Here is a 23,903-nt window from a genome sequence, read left to right on the forward strand (position 1 = left end):
ACCTTTGCTATTACCATGCAGGTGGGCAAATTGCAGATGATAGAGGGAAATAGACCATGTCAGATATCCTCATTGATGTCTCGTGTGGGCAGCAGAAGGCGGCAAGTCCTGGCAGCTGAAGAAATCAATCACAAACTCAGCTGCTCTGGCACACAGTCTCTCTAACCTCTCTTCCCAAAGAAAAACAGTCCTAGGCTCCACTCTCCTTGTAGAGAGCAGTGGATTCCTCAAAGTGGCCAGTGGAGGACAAAAAAAAAAAAAGGTTTCTCTTTTTGGGGTAAGAATTCAGAAGCAGATGCCTTAGAGTAATGAATGAGCCCATCTCCTTACCCTAACAGCTGACCTCTCTATTGGCACTGCCTATTTCCCACATGCTATGCCAAAGCATCATGCTTATTCTAAAAGCAAATGGGTGAGTACAATAATAACGTGAAATGACATTTATGTAGCATTTTAACATTTTCAAAGGGCTTTGTATATATCATCTCATTTGACCCTCATAACAACTCCAAGAGCTGAGGAGGGACTAGAGTCATTTTTATGCCCATTTTAACAATAAGGAAACTGTTTAGGGAACCTGCTCAGGGTCACACAGCTGGGAAGTATCAGAGATGGAACTGAAATCCAAGTCTTCCTGACTCTCGTTCTTGAACTCCATTCATTACCACACTCTATCTACCCAAGGAGAAGATTGCAGGTCTTACAGTCCTATGCTTGCTCAGAAGAAGGAAGAACTCAAACTCTTTTGCACAGCCTCTGCTTTTCAGGACCTGATTGTTGACAGCTCCACCAAGACAATTGATTTGGGGTTTGAACATCTGGTTTGTGCTGCCTGGGTCTCCTGGCAATAGATGACCTCTTCAGTGGCCTCTCCCCTTGGACACAATTCCATTGCTATGAGACTGAGCCAGTGGATTCAGTGATTACATGAAGCTTTTCTTTTAATTAACACTTGGCCAGAGACAACAGCGCCCATATTGCAGATCAGTCAGTGCAGTAGGAGGGAGGAGTGAGGGAAGGGAAATGATGGTGGGAAGCAGGGAAATGACACATAGAGAGTCCACGGGCTTCTGGCAGACAGACACACTAATTGTAGGCCTTTGAGTGTGGACATCTACTTTGAGTGTGGACACCCTGCCCCTGTTATGACTTATGCTTTGGCTTGCAAAAGTCTCTTCTACCTGGCACACACGATTACCTGACCCAGCCTCAAACTGCCCCTCCCAAAACCCAGAAGACTCCCAAAGTAACAAAGTAGTGTCTACCCAGAACTCCTATTCTAATATTGAACTATATACCTGGAAGCCAGTATTGGTTCCTTTTTATCTTTGCATGCCTAGCACCTAGCACACCACCTGCCTGAGACATAATAAATATTAGTCAGATGAGCAGTTCAAGGCCTTGCAGGAAACACAGAATTCTCTTCTATTAAAGGGGCCAAGAGCAGTCTTGGACCACCTCAGGAAGCAAAGTTTCCAGTGATAAGAGGTGGATAGTTTCCCCATGCTCTGTCCTGGCCAGGCTATATGTGAGGTAATGTTCTGGGCACTGCACTAGAGGAAGGCTATTGATAAGCTGATGACTTTATGTCATGTGATAACTAGTGGAAGAAAAAGGTGATAGATAACTTGGAGAACAGAAGACTCAGAGGGTGCATGAGAGTGGGGTTCAAATATTTGAAGTGTTGCTTGTGGAAAAGGACTTCAACCTGTTCTTTGGGGTTCTGAATGGCAGAACTGGAAGCAAAATGGGGATGTTGAAAAGAAGTGACATGGAGATTTGATGTCAAGAAAGACTCCCTCATGATTGGAGCTTCTCAAAAGTAGAAAGGGCCATCTCGTGGGCATCCCTCCCCTCCACTAGAAGTTTGTAACCAAAGCCTGGATAACCACTGGGCAGGTGTGTTGTAGTGGGCATTCTTGGTTGGGGAGGAGTATGGGTTGGACTGGGTGGCTGCCAATATACCAACTCCAATATTCTGTGACCTTGGGATTTTTTACCTTTGTTATGAACAATGGATATTGAAAAGTGTTCAGTTCCTTTTAGAAGCCAGGCACTATGTCACCATAGAAAGGTCCTAATGCATGGGCTTTGGAACCAGAAGAACTGGGTTCAATTTCAATCTGATATGAATTCTGTGAGCCTAGGCAAGTTCCTTAACTTCCCTGGGCTGTAACTTCCCTTGTCTGTAAAATGAAGTGGTTGGATTTGATTTCCTCTAAGATCCCTTTGAGGTTTAGCTCTAGGGTCCTATGATCTTCTGAGCTTCAGTTTCCCACTTGACTTGTGTGGTTCATTCCAAATAAGTCCTTCTTAGAAAGTCTCCATCCAGTGTCTGCCCCTTCCTGTGATTGGGCAGTTTCTCCCTCAACTTCTGTCTTCAGGAAAGGGTCCAGGCCAGCTTTTTAACTTTCTTTTATATGTTGTCCTTCCACCATCAGATGATAAACTTCTTGAGGGAAGTGATTATATAACTCTCTGCTTCTTTTTGTACTCACACCACTTAACACAGTGTCTGGCAAACAGTAAGAGCTTAATACATGCTTGTTGACTTCTGGACTTGGTGATGTGGAGGGAAATCTGGCCTTTTGAAGGCTCTGCACCTGGAGGGCAAACTCTGATGATCCTACCAATATCAAAAGGCTTTAGCTTCTAGGTCTTAAAAGAGGAGCTGGACATTCTAGAAAAAACACTCTCACTTCTTCCAAAGCTTGCTGCTCACCCAGGAATGTGCTGGGTCACATTGGTTAATGAATGGCATCAGTTAATCAACAAGGAAAGGCAGACTTTCGTGTACTCAAGGCAAAGGAAGGGAATCATAGTAAGGCTTTAAATTCCCTTAAAGATTCTTTTATTTTCCTCTTTTGTTGGGCCATGAGTCTTGCCTACATTCATATTTCTAGGCAGTCTATTATTGTGTCTATCTTCCTTTTAAGTCAATGAATGGGGATAGTAATGCCCTGATGGAATTAAAATCATCTGAAGAAATATTTTGGGTTATGTCAACTCATGGAGTGACTGTTCCCATCATTTGATAATGGCTAATAACAGGCGTCTCACTAATGGAACTATTCAGTCAATTAAAAAAAAATCCTGATTGCCTGCCGCAGAATATCCCCCCAGTGCCAAGCTGTCTGTGGAGTAGGTGGGGAGAGGGAAGGAAGGTGTGATAATTAAAAGAATTGCTACTTGATAAGTCACAGGAGCCAATGTGTTAACTCTGCATGCTGGGACGCTAGAGTGTTCCCAGCTGCTACAGAGAAAGGAGGAGGAGGATGCCGTTTGATCCCTGGCACCATGAGTGGGGACAAGACGAAGCACAAATGTGCTAATAGTGAGTTTCCATGTCATAATGTGCCAGATGGAGGTGGTTACATCCCTGATTGATTGCCTCCTGGGCGAGACAGGGGTTTTCCAGAAGGCTAATGTCTCTGAATTGGCAGGCAAGCTCTAGGGACCAGCAGTTCTCGCCTCTGGTCAGCCCAGGCCTTCTTGGCCTGTGTGGAGTAGGGCATAAGGGCCCAGGGACTCAAGTCTGGGGTCAAAGAAGGACAGAAGTGGAACTTGGTGATCCCACGCCAGGGTGGAGGCTTGGAGTTGCCCAATAGGAGTGGCTAGTGATCAAATCATTGCATGGGAGCAGAGCTGATGAGGATGAGAACAGGCAGCTCCTCTCCTTGTGAACCAAAGAGAAAATTGAAAAATAGGGAGAGTTGGAGTGGAAAGTCTCTGCTTCCAAAAGTCCAAATCTCAGCAAAAACCTATATGCCAATAATACTCCACTAGGGCAGAAACAGAGCAGGGAAGCACTGAATGACCTTCCTCTCCAATTTACCTTCTACTGCATTCCACCCCCTCCACTCCACCTCCCATCCACCTTGCATTTTTCTTTCCTGATGGCTAGCTCTTGACTCCAAATCAACAGCATGGAGCGTGATGGCGGTGGTGGCGGCAGTGGCAACCTACTGGGAGGCAGCCCTCTGCCTGTCATCCAGCCACTGGGTCCTAGTACAGGACAGAGACGAAGGCTTCATTACTGAACAATGGAGTTTGCTGCCAGAGCCCACGGATTTGAATAAACAACAAATAAGCAACAGCTGTTCCAGCATATGTGTACGGTAGAAAAAAAAAGTCACAAAATAAAAGAATTTGTAAATGCCAAAAGCAACACTAAACTACGGCTGCTACTGTAGAGCGGGTTTTTAATTGCAACCGCAGCAAGCCAGGCTGTGGGTATTAGTCTCACATATGTCTTGTTGCTGCCAACCTGGGAGTATAGATGAATTTAATTAAATAAGGATTATCCCTGCTCCCCAGTACAATTACTTATTTATAACAATGATAAAATTGCCTAATTTTTTTTAAAAAAGGGGGTAATATTTGTAAAACAGCTTGGGGAGCGAAATCCGCCCAGTTTTCCTTGTAAGTCATTCAGAGCTATTTGGGGGTGGAGGACATCTCTGTAAATGAAGTCTTTGCCGACCTCCTAGGAAAGAAAAAAAATCACCAAGCCCCGAAACAACCTACCCTTGTCATAAAGCTTGCCGCAGTTAAACAGCCAGAGCCGACATTATGGAGAAATATAAAGAAGATACACGGCAGCCTGGGAATTGCTTTTCATGGGGAGTAGAAAAAATGAAGCAATCGGACTGAGATTGAGGGCAGACAACAGAGTCTGGGGACAGGGCCTGTGGGAGCAGAGCTATCACCTCCCTCGGAGCAGGAGTCAGGCCCCTTTGGGGACTGCTGGCCTTTCTGTTCTTGTGGCTGATGGGAGTTTTTTGGTGTTGACCATTCTTTCCTGGCTCCAAAGATGAGAGAGCAGATTGAGGCAAATACTTGGCAGCACCAAGAAGAAAGATAGATCCTCTGCCCTGGCCAGCTTAGGCTGAGGCAGACCAAGATGATCACTGAGGGCCATCCCAAAAGTCAAGGTTACAAAAGGTCAGATGCTGAAGCTCCCCTTTGTCTGGGATGGCTGCAGGATCCAGCCTTGGCTGAATCCAGGTCATTAATGAGATTTACTCAATGCAGTCACCAACCATCTATTGGGTACTCTCTATGACCTGGCTACTTGCTAGATGCCTGGGACACAAAGAAAAAAAAAAGAGACCTCTCCATTCAAGGTGCTTATATTTACTGAGGTGCATATTATATATATATATATATATATATATATATATATATATATATACACACACACACACACACACACACACACACACATAAAGATAAAATCTTTTTAAACAATCTTTTAAAAACAAATTGAAGGGGAGATTCTAACAATTGATTGAAGTCAAAGGCCATCTTGGGAGGTGACTCCTGATGACTGGGATTTGAATGGAGCAGGTAGTTATAAGGGGAGGAGGGTAGAAGTGAGAATATATTTCTTAAGTACCTACAATGTGCTTTATAAATATTATCTCATTTGAAGTGAAGGTGAGGAGGGAGGACACACAGGCATGGGGGTGGCCTGTGCCAAAGTAAATAGGCAAGAGATGGAATGTCTTATACAGGGAGCAGAAAGTTGGACAGGCTGGATGGAAGGTAGAAGAAAGGGAAAGGATGAGAAGTAATCCTGGAGAGAAACACTGGAGTCAGATCAAAAAGTACTTTAAAGGTCAAACAGAGAAGCCTGTGCTTTATCTAGAAGCAATGGGGACTCACAGGAGCTGCTTCAGTGAGGGAGTGATATTCAATTCAGACAGACCTATCCCTTAGGAGAGTATGGGTGAATGGGAAATGTTGTTCTGAGCACCAAGGACAAATTTTCAGGATGCTTGTTAGCTAAACCACAGTACTGCCAGAAATATTTGGGGGATGGCTGGCACAAATATTTTCCTCTCTCTCTCTCTCTCTCTCTCTCTCTCTCTCTCTCTCTCTCTCTCTCTCTCTCTCTCTCTCTCTCTCTCTTTCTCTCTCTCTCTCCCTCTCTCTCTCTCTCCCTCCCCACCAGAATTCTCTGCAACATTAATGACCTATGATTTTGTCATTGTGAATTAGTCTATGACAAAACACGCCCTTTTGGTTGTATCCTCAGGAGAAGAATTTAATGATGAGCAGCTCCCCAAAGATAATGTTGGAAGAGTCTTAGTCAGTAACATCAGAAAATTCAGCCACATGAGTACTCAGGTAAACTGAGCTCATTAAGACAATTGGTCTTGCTGAACATTGGAGATGGCCTAGACTACTACCTGGTCTTCTGTCTCTGTCTCTGTCTCTCTGTCCCTCTGTCTCTGTCTCTGACTCTCTCTCTGTTTCTCTCTCTCTCTGTCTCCCTTAACCTCTTCCTCTCTCATCTCTCTCTCTGTCTCTGTCTCTATCTCTGTCTCCATCTCTCTGTCTCTCTGACTGACTCTCTGTCTTTGTCTTTGTCTTTCTCTCAGTCTCTGTCTCTGTCTCTCTGTCTCTCTCTCTCACCCAGCATCCCGGGGTGACCTGTCTATGGGGGAATTTATTTTTAATTATTGTCCTTTTCTCTATTGGCCTTGAAGGAGAGAAACTTTTGGCCAACAGCAGACCAAAAGCACAGAGGGAAGGGGAAGCAAGGGGTTTGGATGAACCACCACCTACAGAACTGAGGGCTGTGCTAGTGGTTTTCTGATGAAATCTGCCTGTGGACCAGGGACAAAATTCCAGAAGTGCCAGATCACACACAATGAAACCATTTCCATTCTCCTTAGTGCTATGAAACCTGGCTTCTGCCATCATTCTGCTGAAAATGGCTCCCTCCAAAGCTCTCAATGATCTCTTGATTGTCAAATGGAATGGCCCGTTTCATTCTAGGTTATGCTTGCTAACCATAGGCATCCCCCAAGGCTCTATCCTGGGCCTTCTCTTCTCCTTCTATATTGTTCACTTCCTGATTGAATCAGCTCTCATTGATTCCATTATCATCCCTATGCTGATTATCTGGGGTCTATGTATCCAGCCCTAACCTCTCTCCTCACCTCCAGTCTCCAATTCTCTTTAGAACATCTCAAACCCAATGTCTTGTAGACATATTAAACTCATCCCCAAAGCAACTCATGATCTTTTCTCTCTCAACCCCTCTCTTCTTCCAAACTTCCTTGTGACTATCAAGGATACTGCTATCCTCCCAGACACTCTAGGTATCATGCTCAACTTCCCATTCTCACCTCTAAATGTCAATCTTGTGCCAACTCCTGACACTTCTCTTGTCTATGCTCCTTTCATTTGACATTACCATGACCATGCTGGTCCAGACCTTCATCATCTCCTACCTGGACTATTGCACTAACTACTAAGCGGTCTGGCTGTTGGCATTTCTCCCCCCAAGGCAATCATCCACTCAGTTATTACAGTGATCTTCCTCAAACATGGGTCTGATCCTATGATCTTTCCCCAAAACCCCAAGGAGGGGAGCCCAGCACCTCCAGAGGCAGCCTAGTCCACTCCATGACAGCTTGACTTGGAAGGAAGTTGTTATTTTTCTTCTTCATGTCAAACTTCTTCCCAGCTTCTTGGTTCTCTCCTCTGGGGCCAAACACCACAGGAGTCCTTTCTTTATATGATAGCCATTCAAATACCTGTCAGTCTCTTTCCCCCACTACCCCAACTTTTCTCCAGGCTAAACATTCTAAGCTCCTTCAACTGATTTTCATGTGACATGGATTGGAGAACCTTCAACACCCTGGTTGCCTTCCTCTTGATGACCACCAGCTTATCAAAATCCATCCTAAAGAGTGCCACCCAGAATAGAGCAACAAACAATGTTCCTTCTGAGGTCTGACCAGGGCAGAGTACAATTGGGCTACCACCACCTTATTCCTAGAAATTCTCTCTCTTTAAAAACTTATTGTCATTTCATTAAATAGTTCCGAATGACATGTAAAAAGTGTAAATAATAACTCAAAAAATGTTTGAGTTCTAAATTCTCTCACTCAGGGGCAGCTAGGTGCCACAGTGGATAAAGCACCAGCCCTGGATTCAGAAGGACCTGAGTTCAAATGTGGCCTCAGACACTTGACACTTCATTAGCTGTGTGACCCTGGGCAAATCACTTAACCCTCATTGACTCACAAAAAAGCAAAAAAAAAAAAAATATATCTCCCCCAGAGTCCTCCTCCCTCCTTGAAAAGGCAAGCAATTTGATATTGATTATACATGTGAAGTCATTCAAAATATACTTCCATATTATCCATATTGCAAAGGAAAATACAAACAAAATAAAACAATAAAAATAAAGAGAGTAAAAAAAAGTATTTCAATCTGCATTCACAATCCATTAGTTCTTATTACGGATGTAGATAGCATTTCTCATCATGGGCCCTTTGGAATTGTATATTCTTGCATCATTGTATTACTGAGAATAGCTAAATCATTCACAGTTGATCATAATACAATATTGCTGTTCTGGTTTTGTTTATTTCCTTCTGCATCATTTCATATAAGTCTTCCCAAGAATTTCTGAAACCATGTAGCTGATCATTTCTGATAGCGCCATAGTATTCCATCACAATCATATAATACATCTTGTTCAGCCATTCCCCAATTGATGGGCATCCCCTTGATTTTGAATTCTTTGTCACCACAAAAAGAGCTGTCATAAATAATTCTGTATAAATAAGTCTTTTTTCCCTTTGATATCTTGAGGATCTACACCTAGTAGTGGCATGGTTGGGTCCAAGGGTATGCACAGTTTTCTAGCTCTTTGGGCATGGTTCCAAATTGTTCTCCAGAATGGTTGGATGAGATCACAACTCCACCAACAGTGCATGAATGTCCCAATTTTTCCACATTCTATGTCATTTGTTATTTTCCTTTTCTATCCTGTTAGCTAATCTGATAGGTGTGAGGTGGTAGAGTTGTTTAATGTGCATTTTTGTAATTATTAGTGATTTAGAGCATTTTATATGACTATTGATAGCTTTGATTTCTTCTCCCCAAAACTGCCTGTTTATATACTTTGACCATTTATCAGCCAGGGAGGGACCAAATCTGTCTTAATGCAGGCCAGGATCACATAGACTCTTCTGACTTCTGTCACCCAGTTGACACCTATGAAACTTGCAACCCACTAAAACGTCTAGATTTTTTCCTCTTTTTTCATTAAAGACAAACTATTTCTATCCATCCTTCTCCCATTCTGTACCTGTGAAATTGATTTTTGAACCCAAATGTAAGAGTTTGCTTTCACCCCAATTGAATTCCTAGTCTAGCCTGTCAAGAGGGGAAGATAGGGGGGCAACTAGGTGGCACAATGGATAAAGCATCGGCCCAGGCTTCAGGAGGACCTGAGTTCAAATCCAGTCTCAGACACTTGACACTAGCTGTGTGACCCCGGGCAAGTCACTTAACCCTCATTACCCCACAAAAAAAAAGAAAAAAATAGAGGGGAAGCTAGGTGGCACAATGGATAGACGATCAGGCCTGGAGACAGGAAGACCTGAGTTGAAATATAGCCTCAGACACTTAGTACTTGTGTGACCCTAGACAAGTCACTTAACCCTGTTTGCCACAGTTTCCTCATCTGTAAAATGAACTGGTGAAGGAAATGGCAAACCACCCCACCTTTGCCAAGAAAACCTCAAAAGGGGTCACTAATAGTTGGACGTGACTGAAGATAAATAAAAAATAAAAAAAGCTGATCATTATATTTCTGGATCCTAACACTATTGTCCAGTACATTAGTTACTTGTTCCAACTTATTGCAAATGTCACATATGCCTTTATCTAAGTCAGCAGTAAGAGTTCAACCACTTCTTAGTCCACTTTAATGAACCATTATCTACTCCACATTGTGCCATCTGCTTCATGAGAATTTCATGAGATACTTCTTCTTCTTCTTCTTCTTCTTCTTCTTCTTCTTCTTCTTCTTCTTCTTCTTTTTAGTGAGGCAATTGGGGTTAAGTGACTTGCCCAGGGTCACACAGCTAGTAAGTGTTAAGTGTCTGAGGCCAGATTTAAACTCAGGTCCTCCTGAATCCAGGGCCAGTGCTTTATCCACTGTGCCACCTAGCTTCCCCTCATGAGATACTTTAATAAATGTTTTGCTAAAATCTAAGCAAACAATATCTATTCACTAGTCACCCTATCAAAAAAGGACATACATTTAATCTGGCATGGCCTGTTGATGAAGCTATGTTTCATCATCTTTGTAATAATTTCATTGTTTTCTAGTTATTCACGAACCACATCTTTAACCATTGATTCTAGACTTTTCCTGGAAATCGGTGTCAAGATTACTTGCCTATAATTTGAAGACTGTTATTTTCCTTTAAAAGAATCATGATTTTGCCCTTCTTTGATCATACTTCTCTCTTTCATGATTTTTCAAATTTCACTGACAAGTACTCTGCAGTTATATTGGACATGTATACATGCAAAGAAGCATAACTTCTACATATCAACTTGAGTTTTCAATGTTCTTTTAGGAAGAATGATGTGACAAATAAATAGTTCTCTCTTATATTTAATAACTATTGTATTAGGACCAAGATTTTTCCACTTTTCTTTTTCCTCATCCAGAAACCAGACAGTATGGGAAATTTTGCTTAGAGAGTCCCCAGGTCAAGATCTAATCAGACAGTAAAAGAAATTTGAAATGTAGGTTAATTGGGTGTATTCCTACTCATTGTATTTGCTCAGACAGGTCTGGGGAAGCATTGACTCTCCCTGTTATCAAGATAGTGATAAGGAAATTGATGTATTTTGAACAAAATTTGAGTGACACAGGTCATGTACCCCCAAGACCCTTATTTTAATATAACCCATCTCCCATCATGTTAACCGATTTATTTTTTTGGTGAGGCAATGAGGGTTAAGGGACTTGCCCAGGGTCACCAACTAGCTTTGATTGATGTTTGATGACATCTCCCCAAAGGCATAAACACCTAAAGAAGTGATCATGAATCCCCTTTGCCTATTGAGGGAACAATATTGACAAAATGTTGACTGCTTTCTAGACATAGTCAAAAAAACTAATTTTAATTTACCCCGAAACTTGGTCTTTCAGAACTTTTTAATTGTCACAATGACCAGTAGTGAAATTGATCATAAGGACTGATTCTTACCAACTGTGCCTAAGGTCCCCTCCAATGGATTTCCAGGTTCCTCCTCGAAGCTCTGTACCTGAGACATCCAAAGGCAACAATAAGTTCCAACAGTTATTTCTCCATCATCTTTGCATCCCTACCCTGGCATTGAACCTGACAAACTATAAAGCTATACAAACATCCAGATTGTTTCCTCTTACAAGTTGTTTCTGTAATCTTATAGGCCTACTTACTACTCCCAGCTTAGAAGTGTTGGCCCCTTGGGGAACTGAGTAGAGCAATTAGTCACTAAGCTCATGTTTCAGGGCAATAAACCGTACCTGAGAGTATGAAGGATCAAACGCCACTTGATCTCCTGGAAATGGTGTCTCCTTCCTGGGACATGGATTAACAACTTTTTTTGGTATTTCTCTCATGCACATGTGACATTCTGTTTTTTATTTGAGTTATTGATGCACAACTATGTCTTAGCTGCTCTACTTGACTATAAGCTTCATGACAGCAGGCACCATGACTTACCTATTTTTTCTATCCTCCTCAGCCCTAGGGAAGAAGCGTTCCACATTTATGTTTTGGAGGTTTAGGGACAAGATTTGTGATTTCATTGTTATGAGGAACTCCTGTTAATAAAAGTCCTTTCACCAATTGATATTCTTGGCAATCTAGAGGACTGTGTATCTTATGTTCTTGGAGAATTCCCTGGGGACACTGAGAGCTTAGGTGACCTTCCCAGAGTCACATAGTCAGTAGGGAATCAGAAACAGGATTTGAACCAGGGTTTCTCTGGGTCCAAGACCAGCTCTGTGTCTCCCCTGCCTCATGTCATAATTAAATTATACCAGTACAGGACTACAATTCTAAAATAGAGAGGAGATCAGGGGCCATTTAGTGTAATTCTCTCATTAGAGATTAGAGAAGCTAAGATCTATGGAGGTTAAGTGATTTGTCAAGGACACACAGGAGCGTAGGGTAAATTTGAAAGGTAGGATGTCGATTCAGGTTTTCCAAATCTGGATGGAGTGTTCTTTGCACTGTGCCATGTTGCCTCCTCCAATTGAATTGGATGAAATTCCCTGTGCATCAGGAAACCCTGGATCAATAGTATAAGAAACAACTTAGTCTCACCTTTCTAATGATTATGATGACAAAGGTGATGAGGATGATCCCTTTGATACTTCCATCTGTTGCTCCTAATTCTCATCTCTGGGCTAAAAATCAAGTCTAAACTGGCTTCCATTAAATCCAAAGAGATATTTGTAGAGCACTTAGCATGGTGCCTGGCACACAGTAGGCTTAATACATGCTTTTTCCTTTCACATCCCTTCTACTTGGCAATCCTTCAAGCACTTGAAAATAGTGACTGAGTCTGGTAGAGTGGGAAGACTGCTGGATATGGAGTTGGCAGACCTGGGCTCACATTATTCTACCGTCTACTTCCGTGTGTGACAGCTGCCATAATCTCTAAGCTTTGCCCTCTACATGTTGTCTGTACAGAGTCATTTGCATTTTGTCCTCCCCCATTAGATTGTGAGCTCCTCGGGGGCAGGGATTGTGCTTGCCTTCATTTGTAACCCCAGAGTATAGAACTCAGTAAGCACTTTGATAAATGCATGTTGACTTGGCTAGTTACTAGACCTAGCTGGGTCTCAGTTTCCATTTCTATAAAAGGAAGGGGCTGGGCTAGATGACTTTTAAGGTCTCTCCCAGCTGTGATCAGATGACTCCCCATTCTCTCAGCCAATCACAAGCTCAGCCAATCATCAAGGTGAGGGAGGTGGAAAGAGAATGGGCCCCATAGTTCTGCCAGTTTCATGCATATTTTCCATTTCTTGTAATTGGATTTGAAGGTTTGTCTTTCAAAAACAAATATGTGACCTTGCAAGGGCCCCTCTTTAAAATGCAACTCCCAAGGCTCTCATTACTCTTCTGTCAATAGGAAAACAAACATTTTCTCAGGCTATGTTGTGAGGAATGGATTTTCTATTTTGCCTAAGGATTAACAAATTATCAACGTAGGGATATTCTTGGAAACATTTTCCAGAATACTAAAGTTTCTTGTGTAATGATCAGGGGAAATGTAGCAAGGACAACATAATACAAACTTGACCACAGATCCATATCCCAGAGTCCCCTGGGCCCCAGGAGCCCCCTCCAGAAACACAGACCTGAACAAAAATCCCTTCAATAACACTCCTGACTCATGGTCACCCAGACTTTGTTCAATGCCAGCTGGTGACGGGGGACTCACTACCAGCCCAGAAAATCCCTTTTGGAGAGTTCTCATGGTTCATTTTTTGGAAGTGTTCCTGTGTATCCAGCCAAAATCTATCTCTTGGAAGATCTGCCTGCTGCTCCCCATCTTTGCTCAGACTTGAGTGGTACAGATGTTAGGCATTAGCAGGGGTCAAAGGAGGAAGGGATTATCATGTGCTGGGCTGGTCAGGTCAGGTCAGGAAAGCCTTCCTAGGGGTGGAGCCCCCCTGGGCCTTGGAGGATGGCTAGGTTTCCAACAGGTAGAGGGTACAGCACCAGATCATACTGACCTCTTCCATTTCAAATGAGTCAGGTGACTTCCCATCCATGTGCACCACCTGCCTGAGTCTGTGGGACAGAAGCGGCCCTTTCTCCTGGAAGCCTCTGTCTCTGGCTGACCCTTCTGGGGTGCAAGGAAGGGCTGGCTTCTTGAAGGCCATGGACGAGAGAGGAGGCCCTGACTTGCCTGGAGCAGATGGTGAAGCTTCATGTGATGCCAGCTTATTGCTGGCCACAGGAGGTTGCTCTTCTGTCAAAGGACTGAGGTGGCTGTGGTCAGCAACGTTCATCCTGCTAGACTGAAGAGAGGGACACTTGTCTGGCTCCCCGGGGGTGGGAAGAAGGTCCTCCTTCACCCTGAGTGTCTCTGCTCGTCCCTGCACACAGTCCCTCCTGACTGTCTGTTTGGAGGCTCTCCTCAAGAGTTGGCCAAGCCTTTTCCGTCTGTCTTGGTTCACCCTCACTTGGGCCAGCTTGGGGTTCTCTGCCTGTGCATTGCCTTCCCCTTCCCTCTGCAGGCTGTTGACATTATTCAGCAGAGAGGAAAAGGCATTAGTCACGTGGTCTAGCACTTCCAGCTGTCGGAATCGTCCTGAATGAGACAAGGAAAAAGAGACCTATGAAACACAGTCTGGATTCAACCACAGGAGTGCTATTGAGATGACTGAGGACTAAGGCTTTGTCATTGGAGCTGGCTTGGTGGCTGAGACCCTGTACTTAAAACAGCTCTCACTCTCTCCACTCCCATAGCTACCACCTTCCATCAAGTCCTCACCTCTCACTTAGATCATTGCAGTGACTTCATCCTTGGTCTCCCTCCAACACACAGCAGCCAAAGTGATTTTCTTAAGCACAGATCTGACCGTGTCACTCCCCTACTCAATAAATGTCCATGGCTCCCTACTGCCTCTAGGATAAACCAGGAACTCTTCCACTGATCTTTTAAAGCCCTACATGACTGATCCTGGCCTGTCTTCCCAGCCTCACTGGACATCATGACAGGCCTCTCTGTTCTCTCACAGAAGACTCCATTTCTTGTCTCCATTCCTTTTCACTGGCTGTCCCCCATGCCTGAAATAGACTTTTCCTCCCTCTGCCTCACAGAGCCTCTCATATTCTTTGAGACTCAGCTCAAGCACTACTTTCAGCATGAAGCTCCCTCTCTCCCAGATGACTTTGTATTTCATTGTATCAATTTTCTTCATATTTGTTCCATATGCAACAATATCCCTGTTTTTGTCCTTGCTGCCTCCCCCATTAGAATATAACATCTTTGAGAGTGGGTTTTACTCCCCTCATTGACTTTATATACCCACAGTCCAGCCCAATGCCTGGCAAATTAAAGGAGCTTAATAAGTGCTTGTCAATTGATTAATTAGGTAACATGCTAGGAAGACCCTAAGCTTTTATGAACATCCGTTATGGGCATGGTGCAGCTAGGTGGTGGAGTGGAGAGAGCACCAGGCCTGGAGTCAGGAAGACGTGAATTCAAATCTGCCCTCAGATACTTATTAGCTTTAAATTCTTTATAATAATAGCATTTATATACCACTTTTCAAAGTGCTTTATACATAATTCTCTCATTTGATCCTCATTATAGCCCTGGGATGTAAGTACTATTATTGTTATTTCTAATAATTATATTATTATTATTTTACAGATGAGGAAACTGATGCAAATAGAGGTTTATGTTTTTTTAATGACTTCCCCAGGGTCACACTGACTAGTAAGTGTCTAAGGCAGAATTCAAACTTAGATCTTCCCGACTAGACTAGGGCTCTACCTACTGTACCCCCTAGCTCCCCATATCACCTCTCAACTGGATTATTGTAATAGACTTCTTTCTAATTGGTCTGCCTGCCCAAAGCTTCTGCCCACGACTCCCTTCCATCCTCCATTCAGCTGCTAGACGGGTTTTCCTAAAGCCCAGCTCGAAGCATCTCAGTACCCTTTCCCCAAAGCTCCCAGGCTGCCTAGGACCACCAAGGATCACATAGAAGACTTTCCATTGGTTTTTAATTGAGTCTCTTTTTTAGTGGGGCAACGAGGGTTAAGTGACTTGCCCAAGGTCACACAGTTAGTAAGTGTCAACTGTATCCACTGCACCACATGGCTGCCCTCCCATTGGTTTTTAAAGTCCTTTAGATCTGAGTCCTTCCGACCTTTGCTGTTTTCTAATGATTGACCTCACTCTGTGCCCTCCACAGCTCAATTATACTGACCTTATAGATGAAACTTCATCTTTCATTTCCCTGTCTTTACAATGGCAAAGAGACATCCTACATTATAACACTAGCTAGCAATTTATTTTGTCATTGTTCAGTCATGTCTGATTTTTGTGACCTCATCTGATGTTTTCTTGGCAGAGATACTGGAGAGGGGTGTCATCTCCTTCTCCAGCTCATTTTTACAGATGAGGAAACTGAGGCAAACAAGGTCAAGTGACTTGTCCAGGGTCACACAGCTAGTCAGTGTCTGAGGACAAATTTGGACTAAGGTTTTCCTAACTCCAGGCACAGCTTCCTATCCATTGAGCCACCCAGGTGCCTCCTAAGCAGCTCGTCTAGGAATATTTGAATGACAGGAAGTAATGAAGGTGACACGGGATGCCTACATACTCATGTCTAAGGTAGGGTTATATGCCTTGATCTGCTTCATAGAATGGGGGGGGTGCAGGGGAGGAGTGGGAACAGCTCATTTCTGGACTCCTTGTGGGGCCTGCACAGGCTACCCTGGCCAGCCTTCTGCCCTCCAGGCTACGACTCACCATACAAGTTGGGCGTCTCAAGATCCATCCGTTGTTTGTGAGCTTCCAGGAACTCCCGGATGTTGATGCCTTTTGCTGCAGAGCTTCCCCTGAGGAACCGGGCTGGGATTTTAGTGCAGATATCTGGCTCCTCAGCCCCGAACCCCAGATCCAGGAGAATCTCCACTGGGTCTTTTTGCCAGAATTCCAGCCATTCTGGAATGCTGCATTAGATAGAAGTGTGATCATCATTAAATGGTCACATCCCATTTTGCTGGAAATAAAACCCAACAAATTTCTAATGCTCATTGGAGGACCGGGAAGAGAGCAAAAAAAGGGGGAGCTCACTTTGCGCTTGGAGGCCAGGGAGCCTCTGAAAAAGCCCCACATTAAACAAATGCTGTATGCCTTACCAAAGGCAGAGCTGCTCAGGCCCTCACTCAGTGCCTACTTACTCTTGTTTTAAGTACAGTTCTAATATACTTGGCTATCTAGCTCTACAGCTAATAATACATTTAAACAGACATATTAAAAGACTGGGGGGGGACAGCTAGGTGGCACAGTAGATAGACCACTGGCCCTGGATTCAGGAAGACCTGAGTTCAAATCCGGCCTCAAACACTTATCATTTACTAGCTGTGTGACCCTAGGCAAGGCACTTAACCCCAATTGCCTCACCAAAAAAAAAAAAAAAAAAAGACCAGGGTTAGGAGATAGAAAGATTGCTACAAGTAAGAATGAAAGCAGAAAGAAATAATAGCCAATAGAAGCAAAGACTCAGGAAGACTCATCTTCCTGAATTAAAATCCGGCCTCAGATACTAGTCATGTGACCCTGGTCAAGTCACTTAATCCTGTTTGCCTCAGTTTCTTCATATATAAAATGGAAAAGTAAATAGCAAAGTACTCTAGTGTCTCTGCCAAGAAAACCCAAAATGGGGTCATGAGAAGTCTGACATAAGTGAAAAAAATGACTAAGTGACAAAAAAGTTTTTTTTTTTTAAAAACTGCATTTGGCAAAACATAAATCGTTATAGAATATAGGACCTAATATTCTACTCTGTACTTACTTAGCATTAACACAAAGGGGGTTGTCTGGCTATTATCCAGTTAATCTAACCAATGCAGGCAGATGGATGAAATGATTTGAGTGATAAATTATGCCCTATATTAGATCTTGAATTATCTTGTCCCGAGATCTTCATCATTCCCACAAACTCAAGAATCAAGAGCTCCCCTTCATCTGGACAAACACTTAGCTTTATTTCTAGAAGTTACAGTTCTTGTGAATGGCTTGAGTTTAGCGTTCAGATGGATTCTATTGTTGTAGCTTGCCCCGTTACAAAGCCCTGCATCTTGCCCTGAGTGGATTTCTTGGTGGGCTTAGCATTGCTTATTTCAAGACCATCACAGTTGATGCTGTCAAAGACCATAGACTTAGATCTGGAATGGACCTTGGGTGTCAATGTGTTCAACCTTCTCACTTTACAGATGAGGAAATTGAGGTCCAGAGAGGCTAATGAATTCTCCAAGGCTGAGAAGCTAAGAAGTGTCAGATCTGAAATTTGACCTAAAGTCTCAGAACTCCACGTTTCAGACTCTTTCCTGTATTGTGCTACCTCCTCAAATTGGTGCATTTCTAGTCATTGAGAAAAATAATGATTTTCAGCCAAATAGAAACAAGATTAGTTCAGGATGTTATGCAGTACTGGGAAGTTACCAACCTTTTGGGTATACTTGGTACAGAAGGGCAGGAGTTGAAACTGGTCCCTCTGGATAATGCAGGAGTTTCTGAAAACTGTTGTAAGGATCTGCAGCAATGGGAAGAAGAAATACAATGGCACCAATGAGATGTGTGGATGTGGCTAGTTCCCTTGAGAAGTCATTATGATTTTTATTTATTTCTTATTTTTTTTGCCAGAATGCACATTTGCATTCCGGCTTATTTTCTAACAACAAAATGATAGCGACTCCTTAGAAGAAGAACGTGCCTACCCCTAGGGAAAAAGACTTCTTTTAGAGAAGTCTCTTTTGTACCTGATGGTAGGTGTTAGGCACTAGGTGTTAGGCACCTGCTAATGCTCATTCTGAAGGTGACAGAGTATCTCATTTTTGACAGATGGCAAATCACTGGGGGAACTTTAGGGAGCAGCTCCTTCTGAAACAATGGAGGAAAATGCTGAAAAGGAAGAGGTTTCATGAAGAGGGAGTCACAGCTGGTAACAATTGAGCCTCATTCTTTTCCTAGGATATTACAGTAATCTCTCAGTCTAGTGAGAACCCTCAAAGCATCAGTGTGGACTTTGAGAGTGGACATCCATAGAGTAGATAAAATAGCTACACCACCTGAGCAAATAATTGTGATAGGCAGCAAGCTCTCCAATAGAGTTAAAACAGACTATAATATTACATGGCTCAGGCATACTAGCAGTTTAAAAAAAAAAAAGAAAGGGAATGCCTCTACCAATGTAGGCCAACACCTTTTCTCCAATTTATATTCTTAGAAAAAATACATAGAGCACTGATAGGTTAAGTGATTTACTCATATTCACCCAACCAGTATGTGTCAGAGTTAGAACATGAATACAAGCCTTCCTGGTTCTGAGACCAATATTGTAGCTGATTGCAGAAGGTGGAAATGGTAAGAATTGGCAAGAAGAAGAGAAGGAATCTCACTATTTTAGAATTTGTAATTTGTTTAAAGTAAAGAAAGGCTGGGAATGATTTGACATGTGCTCTGATCCCAGAGATTTCAAATTTCTAAGGGCTTAGAGAAAGGATAAACAAGATCCCACCAACAAACACTGTATAGAGGAAATCACTCCAGGAAGGATGGGGAGGGACTAGGATTACTGCTTGGTTATATGCACATACATGATGGATGACAGACCTGCTTAATTCGTATCTTTCTCTGCTTAATTCTTATCTTTCTGGATTTCTCTGCCAGATAGAATGATATTTGTAATTGAAAGAGGATAACAAAAAATAGCCCACAAAGAGTTCAAACACAAGAAAACCAAACTGTGATAGTAGGAAACCATCTGTCTGTCTCTGATGATCGCAAGTTATCAGTCCCAAACACACTATATACTAAGGTGTTGAAGGAATTGGAAGGTGTGGCTGATGAACCAATATCAAAGACCTTCAAAAGATCTTCAAGGATGTCAAAGTTGGTTCAGCCCTTGAGCATAGCAAATATTCCAATATTTAGAAAATGGAGAGAGCAAAGGTGCCACATATTATAGGCCAATGAGCTCGACTGGATCTTGGGTAAATTCCATAATATATGTTAATGATATTAGTGAATCTCTAGAAAAGGGGGTAGTGAATAAAAAGGGTGGGCATGATATCAAGTCATTCCAGACTAACCAAATTTCTTTTCTTTTCTTCCTTCCTTTCTTTTTTCCTTCCTTCCTTTCTCTCTTTTCCTTCCTTTCTTCTGTCCTTTCCTCCTCCCTCCCTTCTTTTCCTTCCTTTCTCCCCTTTTTTTTTTGCCAGTATTAGAGCCCTATTCAGATAGCTCACTTTAATATGAATATATCCTTGAATTCACAAAGGCTATCTTAGTGGAATATACAGGATTGTAGGTTCTACCAGACTGGAAAGGTTTTAAGCATGATCACACTGATAGATAATGTCTACTCTCCAAAGACTAACTTATCTAATGATGAAGTAATTCAGCCTCAGTTGCCTGACTGCATTCTGGAGATAAAGCAACCCCCAGAAAACAAATTAAGATCCAAAATTTCCCCTTAATCTTGTGTAGCTTTTGCTGTGATTCTGACAGAGAAAAAGGACAAGAGTGTGCTAAGCATACTATTATTAACCAATGTAAACTAAACTATTAGTGTTTTAAATGGGAGATCTTTGGTCACTGAAGTCACCAATGAGTATGAGTTATACTGGCATGAAGATTCTCACTCTAGACGAAAGCAGAAGACAAAAGGTCTTTGTAGCTAATAAGAAGAGCTCTAAGGGTCTCCTTGTAGAGACAAACAAAAGAACTGGGTAAATAGGTTATATCATGTGCTCAAACAACATTCTACGGGATACTTGTTCATCTCATATTGCAGCACTCATGGTGAGAATTCATAAAAAGACCACCATGAAGATAATTACACATTACAAGTCAACATCTGTTGTAGAGAATAAGGAAGCAGAGAAATTTTACAAAGAACTCAATAAGACCCTCCAAATTAAATAAACATATATTGTAATATACACATAGGTGGGTATAAGAGAGGACAGAAAAAAATGTTGGAATGTGTGTCTCAGGATTAAGAAAGGAAAGAAGGCAAAGTATTCTAGACTACAGCTATAGAAACCCCTACCTATAGGTCATGAATATTTTCTTCAAGATGAGAGTCATCAAGTGGTGAACATGGAGAATATCAGGTGGCATTACCTAAAGTATAATTGATTATATTTTGGCAGATGGGAAATAGTTGGTTGCCAAAGTTTTGTGGGTTTGGTTTTTTTTGTTTTTTGGGGTTTTTTTGCAAATCAACTTGCATGAGCAGTCAGACCACAAATTTTTTAGAGCAAAGATAAAAATCAGTATCTACTTAGAAGAAATAATACAAATATGAAAATCTATTGCATGAAAATTAAGCAAACAGCCTGATTTAATTAAACAATCCATTGCCAGACAAAGAAGGGAACTGGATAAAAGAACAGATATGGGCACAGTCTGTCACCAATTCCTAAGAAATTTTAATTGATTGATGTGAACCAATAGCTTCAACAACAACCCCAAAAGACTTTTAAAACAACATTTACTACAAAATTCTTAATGTTCTTATTGACAAAGTGATGTGCCAGCTAAGGGTAGCACCAGTTTCTAAATATACACTCTTTGCTAATAGCTTATGTATGAAGACAGTAGAAGGTTATCAGGTATATTGGTCCTAAAATACTGAAAAATAGCAGGAGTGGAGTGAGAATAAGTTTAAAGTAAGTTTGAGGAAAGATTCAATCAAGCCAGGTCATAACTGAAAGCATGCAAGGATAAAACTAGAAGGAAGACAACAAATAAATTAAAGTAGAAAATATCTATTAGGATAACTGTAATAGATGATTCCCTTCATCAATGACAATAGAGCCACTGCAGTTAGACACTAACATTACCATTTACAAAATACTGTATGGGGGGTGGCTAGGTGGCGCAGTGGATAAACCACCGGCCCTGAATTCAGGAGTACCTGAGTTCAAATCCGGCCTCAGACACTTGACACTTACTAGCTGTGTGACCCTGGGCAAGTCACTTAACCCCCATTGTCCCGCTTAAAAAAAAAGACAAAATACTGTATGAAGATCCAGAATTGCACCAATCAAAGAAGGAAGAGTCACTGGATACAGAGATAGTAGTATGGGGACAGCACAATTTTTAGGGCATTAAGGGACTGATGCTCAAGATATCTATCTAAAAACCTGGAAAATACCAAGTTCTTGAGAATCACAAAATGCTCTTATTATTGAAAACAAAGTATTCCTGTTTTAAAAATAAGATAATAGACAAGACTTTAATAACTACATATATAGCTTACCATTTCTACAAAATCTTTGAAAAATTATCTATCCATATCCTTAAGGTATGTGAAGGGACCAAGCAGACTTTTCTAAATAATATTAATTTGTTCAACAAAAATTTATTAAGCACCTACTGTGTGGCAGGCATTTTCCTAAGTGCAGGGGATACAAATACTAAAAACATAAAGAAAGTTACTGCTCTCAAGGAGCTCACAATCTAATGTAGGAGACAACATGAAAATAAATATATGCAAAGCAAGCTATACGGAGGATAAAAAGGAAATAATAGGGAAGGCACTAGAATTAAGAGCGGTTCAGGAAGGCTTCCTTTAGAAGGTAGGACTTTAGCTGGGACTTAAAAGAGGCAAGGGAGGTCAATAGAGTGGAAAAGGGAGAGTGTTCCAGACATGGGAGATAGCAGGAGCAAATGCCACCAGTTTGGGGCATTAAGTATTTATTAAAGCATGTTAAATATTAGTAAAAAGAGCACACATGGCTCTGAAAGATAGGAAAGCCCAGCTAGGAAATAGCAGAGAGAAGAGAGAAAATGGGGAACCCTCGTGGGCAGCTTCTGCTTTCCCCAAGTTCCCAGGCCAAAAAGATAGTGTCTCTGTAAGCTTGCTGAGGACAGGAGGAGAGCTCGTCCATAGACATTGTTCAAAGCTAATTGGCTAGCATCATTTGAATCTATTGGTTCCCTGGATTTGAGGGTGGTTTGAGGTCAGAGCCCAGAGAACAGATCCTTTGGCTGGAACAAGGCTTTCAGGTAGGTATGGTTTTGAATGAAGTAACTTCCTAACTCTGGGCTGGCCTTAAGAAAGGTCAGGCCAGGCTCTCTCAGAGGGGGCCCTTGGGCGTCCCCAAAACCCCTATTATTAATAATTTTCTCACATCAGGGAGTAAGGTGTTAAGGAGACTGGATAGGTAGAAAGGGATCAGATTATGAAAGGTTTTGAATGCCAAACAGAGCATTTTGTATTTGCACCTGGAGGTAATAGGAGCCACTGGAATTTACTGAGCATGTTGGAAGTGGGGGGGTGGGGAGGGTTGACATGATCAGACTTTTATTTTAGAAAATCACTTGAGTGGTTGAATGCAGGATGGACTACAGTGGGGAGGGACTTGAAGCAGGCTGATCAAATAGCAGGTTTTTTCAGTAATTGAAGCAAGAGGTGATGAGGTCCCGCACTGCAGTAGTGGCAGTGTCAGGGGTGGGGGGTATTATTCAGGAAATGTTGCAAAGGTGAAAGTCAAAGGCCTTGGGAATAGCTTGGATATGGGGGTAAGAGATAGTGAAGAATCCAGGATGACATCTGGTTTGTCAGTCTGAAGGACTAGGAGAATGGTGTTGTCCTCTACAGTAACCGGGAAAATAATATAGGGGAGGCTTTAGGAAGAAAGATAATGAGTTGTTTGGGACATACTGTGTTTAAGATACCTAGTCAACATCCAGTTTGAGGTTTCTGGAAGACAGTTGGAGATGCAATCTTGAAGGTCAGTAGAGAGATTGGGGCAGAAGATATAAATGTATGAATCATCAGCATAAAGATGGTACCTAAATCCATGGGATCTGATAGATCGCCAAGTGAAGTAGTCTAGAGAGAGAAGCAAAGAGGACCTAGGTCAGAATGTCGAGGGACATCTGCAGTTATAGGGCATAATCTGGAGGAGGGTCCAGCAGAGGAGACTGAGAAAGAACAGTCAGAGATATAGGAGGAGAACCAGAAGAAAAGGGGATTCTCAGAAGCCGAGAGAAGAGTATCAAGGGGAGATAGTGGTCAACAGTGTTAAATAGTGCAGAGAGGTCAAAGGGAATGATGATTGAGAAAAGGCAACTGAGAGATTATTAGTTTCAATTAGATAATTTTGGAGAGAGCAGTTTCAGTGGAATTATGAAGTTCGAAACCAGATTGTAAGTGTTAAGAAGAGAGTGAGAGGGGAGTAAGTGGAGACACCTGTTACAGATGGCATTTTCAAGTGTAGCTACAAAGGGCAGAAGAAACATATCATGGTAGTAGGGATGGAAGGATGACGTGAAGGTTTTTTTCAGGGTAGAGGAGGCATGGGCATGTTTGTAGT

At 42.2% G+C, this 23,903-nt stretch overlaps 1 protein-coding gene across 9 annotated transcripts in view; it reads right to left on the minus strand.

Annotated features, from left to right (window-relative positions):
- ITPRID1 (ITPR interacting domain containing 1) overlaps positions 1–23,903 on the minus strand; it is a 163,223-nt gene that overhangs the window by 66,126 nt on the left and 73,194 nt on the right. For all 9 annotated transcript variants that reach the window (XM_043968071.1, XM_043968063.1, XM_043968079.1 and 6 more), the window contains 4 exons: positions 18,020–18,106; positions 16,318–16,520; positions 13,562–14,142; positions 11,037–11,094 (listed from right to left, as the gene is read on the minus strand). In XM_043968071.1, coding sequence (XP_043824006.1) covers positions 11,037–11,094; positions 13,562–14,142; positions 16,318–16,520; positions 18,020–18,106 — 929 coding nt within the window. The remainder of the gene's footprint in view (positions 1–11,036; positions 11,095–13,561; positions 14,143–16,317; positions 16,521–18,019; positions 18,107–23,903) is intronic.

The sequence above is a fragment of the Dromiciops gliroides genome, chromosome 1 (genome assembly GCF_019393635.1).
Source record: "Dromiciops gliroides isolate mDroGli1 chromosome 1, mDroGli1.pri, whole genome shotgun sequence".
Taxonomy (NCBI): Eukaryota; Metazoa; Chordata; class Mammalia; order Microbiotheria; family Microbiotheriidae; genus Dromiciops; species Dromiciops gliroides.